General features: G+C 44.4%; 2 protein-coding genes across 2 annotated transcripts; both read right to left on the minus strand.

The window, feature by feature from the left end:
* Positions 1-3831: 3831 nt before the first annotated feature.
* On the minus strand, positions 3832-4579 carry B0H65DRAFT_419701 (AIG2-like family-domain-containing protein; the record flags this gene model as incomplete). The annotated part of the gene is made up of 3 exons (XM_062824230.1): positions 3832-3875; positions 3994-4437; positions 4513-4579. The coding sequence occupies 3 exons, from the start codon at positions 4577-4579 to the stop codon at positions 3832-3834; spliced, it is 555 nt and encodes a 184-aa protein (XP_062684717.1).
* Positions 4580-5471: 892 nt separating this feature from the next.
* B0H65DRAFT_420244 (uncharacterized protein) lies at positions 5472-8716 on the minus strand (the record flags this gene model as incomplete). Its single annotated transcript, XM_062824265.1, has 2 exons — positions 5472-7219; positions 7282-8716. The coding sequence occupies 2 exons, from the start codon at positions 8714-8716 to the stop codon at positions 5472-5474; spliced, it is 3183 nt and encodes a 1060-aa protein (XP_062684718.1).
* Between the last annotated feature and the right edge of the window lie 608 nt (positions 8717-9324).

The following is a 9324-nucleotide window of genomic DNA, read 5'->3' on the forward strand; positions in this document are numbered from 1 at the left end:
ATTATATTCGGTTATTCTTATTATTTTATCTGATTATTTATCGCATTATCGTTATCTTTCGTTATATTATTATTATTATACTTAAATAATCGCTACTTTCTAATTGCGTCCATTCTCTTATAACGTCGACGATTTAATACAATTATTAAAATAATTGAATATCGGTATTATCGAAGGCCCCGGAATTATTATACGATTAGTTCCAAAGTTCTCGTCGTTTTTCCATTTTAATAATTTTAGTATAAATTTAAAATAAATAATTAATTAACCTCTTAGAAAATGAAGTAAACTTTAACGAGGATAGAAAGCTTTAGCTATAAATTTCCTATTTCTATTTTCGCTAATTTAGTAATAAATTTATAATTTATTTCGTTCTTATTACTAATTTGAAATAGGCTAGAATAATACAATAATATAATATAAAACTAATTATATATTATAATAAAACTTTATTATAGATAATTAATTAGGGTTGTAATATTAGAAGTTATAATTTAAGTAGACGAGGTAGTTAACGGTAATTATAGATAGAAAAGCTAAAATTTAAAATTTAGAAAGAGGAGGGTTAAAGAGAGTGAACGAATAGGTCGCAAATACCTTTAGAATTTAAAGAATAAATAAATATAAAGCTTATTACTCGATAATTAATAAATAAAAGTAACTTTCTCCTTAATAGAGAAATAAAAGATTAAGAAAACGTTTAATTATTAATAAAATAATTAATTATATGTCTTACGTAAAGAAATAATAAAAGGCGATTCAAAATATTCAACTAAAGTATATAGAATATATTTAAAAAGAATATTATTACTTCCTTATTATTATCCCTCTTAATGATTCTTTTTTTTCATATTAATCCCCTTTCCTTTTCATTATCCTCCTATCATTCTATTCTTCTTCCATCAATCTTCTTTTTCCATTGATAATTTATCTAATTTTATCTATCAATTATAAATAAGTAATTAGCCATCCAAACAATTCATACGATTAGCTATCTGTCAATCTCCCAATCTTTCCTATGATCCCTGATTAATGTCAGCTGACTAGTTCCTTTCAGTCTTGTAACCATGCTCCTGAACAAAATGCATTGCAGAAAAATCGTGAAAAAATCAGCGCAAAAATCATAAGGCATACCATCCCAAATCAATATATTTAAATAATATAGTAGTTAGTAAAGAATTGTAAAAAAATAAACCAAAAATAAAAATAGGTATTACCTATTACTAAATTACCTATAGTAATTAATAAATAAAAAGGATAAGATAAGTAAAATAAAGAAGAAAATAAAAGTAAAAACGAGGATAACTATTATCCTTATAAAAATTTAATTTAGTATTACTTTAAAATTATTTAATAATTATACGAATCTTCATAAGGCCTTTACAAATACTTTACAAATACTTTATAAATATTTTATAAATACTTTATATATACTTTACGTATACTTTAAACTCTGTTTCGGATATATATAATTTAATAAAACCGGCTGATAAATTTACGCATAATATACCTCTATCGGGCAATAAAAATATCGTATATAATTATTTTATAATTTAACATCTTATTTTATAATATTTATATCCGAAGTACTTTATATAGTAAAATAATAGGACTTTTAAAATACTTCTCGTAAATAAAATTATATCCAAAATACTTCGAATATCTCTATTACAACGTATTCAGGGTCCTACTATAGTATATACCAAAGTATACCCGAGGTCTAAATATTATAAACAATAATTATATCGATAAGTTACTAAGTAATGAATATTAATTATATTTTACGATTTTACAATAGTAATAAGTAGTTATTAAATAGTTAATAACCTATTAAGTAGGCGTAATATACTTAATATATTCTGGGTCTTTTGTTGTGTCACTCTAGTTATTTGGCTACTATGAACGGATGCATTTGGTATGGATACGGTTTCTTACAAACATGCAATAATGCGATGTGGCTCTAAGTATCCTGTACTCTGCATGCGGACGCGGACTTAAATAGGGTTAGGGTTATATATGGAAAATCTCGGTGGGTCCCAACAGGGGGGATCGCCTGAGCTATACGTCCGGGGTTTCAGGGGCTCAAGGGTGGCACCTTCCAGTGGCCGAGATGCTCCCGTCCGAACTGCACGACTTGACAGCCTGTCAGCCTGTGAAATCTCTGAAGCATGGGAGACAGCTGAGCCAACTTATCTTACATTGCATTCGAGGATGCGAGATGTGTGTTACCTGCCACAGAGCCACTTTGACTGGAGGGTGAGGATTCCCGTTTCGCGCAACCACCATGTCATGCCACGAAGTCAGTAGCCAGTCAGGCATTCAAACTCGAAGAGCGTAGGCTATACCGCATCCACTCAGTCGTAACGGAAATGCTTTGTGGATAATACAAGGTTTATGAGCCAATCCAGTTGGCAAGATGCTGCATATGCAGCTAAGAGCAAGCTCAAAACGCCCGCATAAGGTGTGGCCTTCCCCGATTGAGGATTTCCGTTACGACTGAAAAAATGCGGTAATATGGAACCCAGTAGGTATACTTGTGTGATTCTAGATGCCAATGGAGTCTTCCCCGATAGCGACTTACAATGGCTTTGGAAAGTTAGCCACTATAGATGTTTCGTCGACATTCAATGATACAATATGACTGCAACTCTGAATTCGCTGGGGCTGGCCGGGGCTCGAGAGTGGTTTTCGATGCGACCACCATGTCCGGGTCCAGAAACGTGGAACCTGGAAAAAGCATGGACAGTTCGGTTGTCAGTTTGGATGAGGCGAAAATGTTCCCTTGTACACATCCCCAGAATTTGCCCATCCATTGGTAGGGTACGTACCTCCTGTAACATTAGCTATCCCGGTCAAGCATGTGCGCCGATGATCTGGCTGGCTCGTTGACTGGTCGCTGAACGCCCGGATGATGAAACGACGAACAGGGTCCGGTTTCATCTTTTGGGGTGAACACCAGAGGTATTCGTCCTGATAACATTCTACCCAGCACGTCCATAACAAAACCCAACAAAAGCCATCAACTTGGAGATATCTGGCTCTAATGTGACCTCCCCGAAGGAACAGCTGAGGGGAAATAATGATTGAACATTTATTCCAGAATCTCCCAGGTATTGCCTCTCACAAGACACGTTCAAGGTAGCCCACGTGAGGTATCTGTCTATCGGGGACCGTGGAGGCCGCGATAAGCCGATGACAAGCACCTGGAAACCTTCGAGCCAACAGCTCACAACTCACAAAATCGCATGCGCCCATAGAGTCCGCTCCACACCCTCACCGACACTTTCGTTGCGATGGCAACGAACCCGATGCTTCGGCACGGCGCGTAACAAATTTTTCGGAATCGTTTGTCACCGCGGCCGACAAATCTGGCAACCAGGCATCAACACTACCAAATCTTCTTCACCCAACGGCAGAGCTAGCAAATGCGTACCCGCGAAAACATTGGGCGCAAACGCGTAAGCCGCTGGAAAAGCTTCGTATGCCAGCGCTTCGGGAAATACTCGCGGGTCCCAGAACACGAAGCCTTAGACGCATCGTACCCACTCCAGGTACTATTTGCAATACCGTCATGGAAGGTTGATGAGAAGGCGCTTCGAATTACCAGGTTCAGCCAGGGCTGTGGGCATGGCATTGGGTGTTTTTGCTTCCACATGTTATTTGTTCACGCAGATGGGGCTGATGCGTTTTTGAAAAGAGGCTTGTCCGTCATTTCGACTGGCGCTTAAGATTTCGGGTTCTTGTTTCGATATCTAGGTAACCGGTGAGTGCACATGGGCGACTTCCACCAAACAATTGGTTGCTTTGCACATGCTCAGCTTCGGCGAAACTTTAGACAGCCGCCGCGACCGTAGCAGGCTTGGCGGGATCGCAGTCTGTGGGTGAATGAAAATACACAGGTCAGCGACATACTCTCACACTCCAGTCTCATGATCTCACACCATTTGGAGAACCGAGAACCCAAACCACATTGCACCGGCTGGAAATACTCACCCGCAAAGATATGATCACCCCTGCTCCAGAGCTTCAACTTATCCCTCTTGAACTCCTCCAAATCCCACTCCTTCTCCTCCAAGTTCTGCGTGGGCATGAAGACATACACCTGCGCCTCCCTCTCCTCACCCTCCACGTTGCCCTCCCCACTCACATCACCCACTTTCTCAAGAAGCTTCACTTTGACCGTTCGGCGTTCATACTCGGCGCCTTCGAAGTAATCCAGCTTGTCCATGTTCGCTTTCGTCAGCCCCTCCGCAAACATGCCGAACACGCTGTGCCCCGCATCCTCGGTGATGCCAGGGTAGTCAGCGAGCCTCACGCGGCGGCGAGAATAGCCATGGAGGATCGCGGGCGAGAATTTGTGCTGGCGAGCGATGACATCCGGGACGGTTTTTGAGTTGTAGCAAACCGTGTAAAAGACTTCCGGGACCATGAGCGTGCCTATATGTTGTTCTTGTCAGAATTATGATGGTTCAGAGGCTACTAAAGGTAGGTACGTCTGGATCTGGGCCTTACCGTAGAAGAAGGCGCAATGCACCGCGTCGTCGCTTTGAGCGGATACCTCGGATGCGCTATTCGTCATCTTGAAGTCAGGATCTTCGGTCGCAGACGTTGTTCGATACTGTACGTTCAGTTCAGTATGAGAACAGTTCCGAGCAAAATTTAAACAGCGTCGAGGCAGTTCAGCTTCGTGGATGGTTGTAAAAAGAGTTTTGTATGTAACGAGTCAGACGTCAAAAGATGATAACGATGGTGCATGTTTCCTGCTGTAGGGCTGACTTCTCAACTTTGCCCCTCATTCAGCGCTACCGTGGGGCGAATAGAGGCCAAAAATTCGCCAAGCAACCCACCTGCACGAGCTGAAGAGGTATTTCCAAATCTGGAAGTGACGATAGAGCAGGATATGACAATATCACAGAATTTGTTGTAGATAAGTACTGCACCGGTGATGGTTGCCTCTGGTTAAGGTTCCGGGGCTCCTTCCCTTCTCCAAGCCCAGTCCCAAGACCCCAACTTCATGCAGAAACCCCACAGGCTGCAATGTCAAATCTCGGAAACTTCCATGGAGGAAGTCATGACTGACAACCACCATTGACTCACCGGAGCATCACAGAAGGAGGCCGGGCCTGATATTTGTTGATCGAGGAGTGCTCGAAGCCGACAGAAAGACGGTACCCACCAGTTGCACCACCATCCGCGTAGGCAAAGTTTGAAATTCATTATGAAGTTACCTCTGTATGATCGAGCTGACAGTCTTGCTATGATATAACGAGATCTTTAATGACAAGTTGAGAGCTTGAGTCCTCCTCCTATCATGGGAAGAATGGGAACCATGGTTCCTTCCAGGCATCCACTTGACTGAGGGAGGCGAGTGCAGAGGGACAGTTTTTCTTTTTATGTTTCTTGATCATATAAATATTAACGTATACCAGATATTTGCCTGGCATGGGTATCACTACTATCTATCCAAATTGTCAAATAAAGGAAACCTGGCTCGGCGATTTTCCCACTTTCTTCTGAAACCATGACCTCGCAGTAGATCTGCGTCTTAGCATGGTCCCATCAATCGGTGTTACAAACGGGTCCATCTCAATGCCCACATGGACATTCCCATCGACACCAAGATATCTTCCGAAGGAAAATGTCCCCGGTAATGCTTTCCTGTGCCCGCTTTCCTTATCGCTGTCATTGCCATTCCCATATTCAGTGACCGCGCGGCTGGCGGCCGTATATGCAAGCAGAGATCCCAACGTGGATGGTAACCGAGGAAGATATGCTTCGCTCTGTGCAGCATAGAACCATACCAGCACAGCCGCGTTCAAGCAGAGGATCACGACACTCAACATGAATGCAGTATCGTCCAAGAAAATGCGTGTCTCGGTAACGATTACCACACCGGGTACGTCCGTTTTCTCGCTTGCTTCTTTAAACATGTCGAAATTCTGTCCAAGCAGGATCGCAAACAGCCTCTGGTACAGTTCCTCCACAGCAGGAGCAGCATACTCGGGCTTCGGGACGTCCAGAGTAGGGTCAACCAAGTCCGAGCTTTGTAGGTAGGACTTCAAGAGGTAGTTCCACCAGTCCACAACCATACTCACGTTATGCCAGCCGAAGTAATTAAACGGTCTCGAGCTGTCGTTGGTGAGCCTGTTGGCCTGCCTCACCAAGGTTTGGGACATATTCAAGGACATGAACTGTGTAATGTCATCAAAGTCGCCGTTCCTTGTATATGCCAGAATGTGACCAGCCTTATCAAAGTCGACGTCGAACATGGCTGTCTTTAAAACTGCCTGGCATTGTAAGAAGGTCGATCGGAATGTGTTATTCGGGTCTTCCGAGTTGACCCGAAGCCAGCCAACCACAAACCTGTCCTCACAGAAGTGATCCTCGTAGGCTTTGTTACCAATGTTTCCGTATTCAATACTGAGAGGGCTAACCACTTCGCGCGCTGACAACCCTGTCGCGTTGGCTCCCCAAATAAGCTCCATGGGGTAGCAGGATTGCCAAGTACCATTCTCCCGGAGGAAATTGAAGGTAGAGCCAGGACTACCATCAGTGTGGAATCCATTCAGAAGCTCGGAGACGTTGGCATATGCTTTGGGGTCTGAAAGCGAGGTTGACAGTGGTTCACATTTAGCCTCAGCTCCAAACCCTCGTAGTGTGGATCTGAAGAGATTCGAGGAGCCAGCCTGCTGAACGGTTTCTTTTTCTTCAACCGGGAGGAATGTGTACTTTGTTGTCACCCATGGCGGAAGAGTTGTATTGTGAGAGAAGTTGGTTGATGCTGCGTAGTAATGGTCTTGATACACCCTGTTATACATATATGTTGTATTCAGGATTGTATCGCGACTGAGTTCGGGTGCTCGAACCTGGCTGAATGTTGTAGGATACTGGATCTTGACGGGTAATTCGTTGAAAGTGCCACCAAGCGCAACTGTGAGGACGTTGACAAGGAGAGCCATCACGCAGAGAATTGTGAGTAAGAAATGTCGGGATCGTATAGCTCGCCACAACACAAGCTGTGGTGGCAACGATGTGTACTTGGCTTCCAATGTACGCTCTGGGTTGCATTTCCCATTGCGTAGAGCGTTGAACGGTTGCAGAATGCAGAACAACCTAGTAAGGAGCACAAGAAAGGGCTCCAACAGTGTTGTGAGAATTGTTGGGATGTAGTTTTCCAACAACTGTAAAACTTCAAAGTTTTCGCTTGGTCGTGGTAAACCTGCGATACAATCATTAGCTGTTGCATCTCACCAGACCTATCGATACGGGCAGACAACTTACCGCCCAAGCTTTGCTCCTTTTTCTTGAAGTAAATCAGAACACCAGCTCCAGAAAGCAACAAACAGACAAGTAAACATCCAGTCAATGGACTCAACTCTTTGGGTCTAACCGGAGTGTATTCAATACTCCTTCTGCGACCCTCAAAGGTGCTAGTCTCGTGGGATTTGCTCTCCATCTCCAGGGAGTTTCCAGTAATCCCTTGCTCGAGGAAGAACCGTTCTGCTACCAGGCTTCTCTGGAGGGTTGCAGCGTCTGAACAGTCTTCCATTGCTAGCCGATTACGCACTGCCCGACTGGTTTTGACGGATCTTAATGCAAAGCCGATGGTCGCTGGATCCGAAACCAATTTGCTTTTCGTCCGCACAGAGGTATACAGAGTGCCCCCCATTAGGAAGACAAGCAAAACTAGAAGACCCTCGACAATAGCCGATATCGTTCTGCTAACCACAACGCCGTACAAGGCATAAGTAGTTTTCCCGGTCATTTGCTGAGGGTCTCGAGCTTTTGAGGTAAGCTGGGAAATGGCGGCGGAAAAAATGGTTTTATAGGCCGTGGTAAACGCACGTTCCATAACCGCGGCGTGCTGAAACTCTATTGCAGGATCATCTGAAAGTCCCAATGCAAGATTAACCATGGGCATTGTCGGCCCGGCGATGTTCTCTCCAGAGAGGCTACCCCATGGTTCAAACGTCGTTGCGGCTGGATAGTCCCGCGTAGGAGTAATAGGAGGCATTCCAACGCTTGTGATGTATCCAAATGCCGTTGAATTGAACTCATTCTCACTGAGTCTTTCCTTCGGCCCAGCTGCAACAACCGAGTCGTTCAGCGGACGACCTGATTCTGCAGATACAGTCGCCGTCACAGGTTGTTTGTAAAATGATGCCTCGCAGAATGAAGCCGTAATGTTCGTCTCGTAGTTCATCCCTTGCTCGTCCTTGGATCGATACGCGTAGAAAGTAAGGAATTGGTTAGTTGAGTTTGTACTGCAATGCGGACCTTCGAGGTAGTAGTCAAGAATTGCGCTCTCATAGTAGCCAACGTAGAGAATAAGTGATGTGTCGTTTTGGAATGGGTTCGTCTGGAATAAGCTGACATTGACAGCGCAGCCATGACCATTGTCCAACATGTAGGAGTTCCGCGGTGCAAGCTTGGACATGGCAGCTTGCCAGCAGTCCACTTCGACAGTGTACATGTCCGTAACGGCGGTGAGGTTTTCGTTCGGTCGATAGTGTGAAGTCGTATTTTCGGGAGAGAATGGCATAAGAGCATAGTCGCCGGTCGTGAACGGTGGAGCGGCTTGTTCAAGCCATGCCATACCATAGGCTGCATGTAACACTGTCGTGTCCATCATTGTCGCCTGTTCCTGGAGTGACGGCAAAGTACTATAAGAGGACATTGTCATATTCGTAACGAAGGAAACCGGCTTCACACCCATGATTGCACTTTGAAAGGGGGTAATTGCCCAGAATAGGATCATGGATGCAATGCCAGAGAAGAAAACAGGCCAGTGTCTGTTGGGCGTTAGTTGGAACTCATGACTGCGACCTCGGAGAGGGTGATCTCACCCTTTTTTCCACGCCGTGAATGGTATGAAGGCGAGAAACGTATTCGGATAATCCAGAAGCAGAGACGAATCCGCCGTAGCACCCTCTGGTCGGGATAGCTCCAGCCATGGCTGTATTCGTCGAATGTCGAGGTCGATCCAAGACCAGAGCAAGCTGTAGAGAACTGAGATAACGGTAGGTGCATAAAGGTAGCCCAAGGTCACAGCTCCAGAAAGACAATCAGAACACTCCGAGAGAGCCAGTCCACCTAGCTTCTGGCTCCTTTGCGCAAGGAACTCGATAGCCCCGGCGAGCACGAGGGTCAACACAATTACAGATAACAGTACCGGCGCCTGCATTGTATAAGGTTTCCAACCCTCTATGGCAGTTCAAAATTAGACAGTGTAACGGCTCAGGAGAATAACATGTTTTCTTACCAATCAACGAGACCGAAGCCTGCTTCTTCATCATGAGCCCCTTGACTGCCATCTTGTCGTGG

This window comes from Neurospora tetraspora, assembly GCF_033439725.1.
Source record: "Neurospora tetraspora strain CBS 560.94 chromosome Unknown B0H65scaffold_2, whole genome shotgun sequence".
Lineage (NCBI taxonomy): Eukaryota > Fungi > Ascomycota > Sordariomycetes > Sordariales > Sordariaceae > Neurospora > Neurospora tetraspora.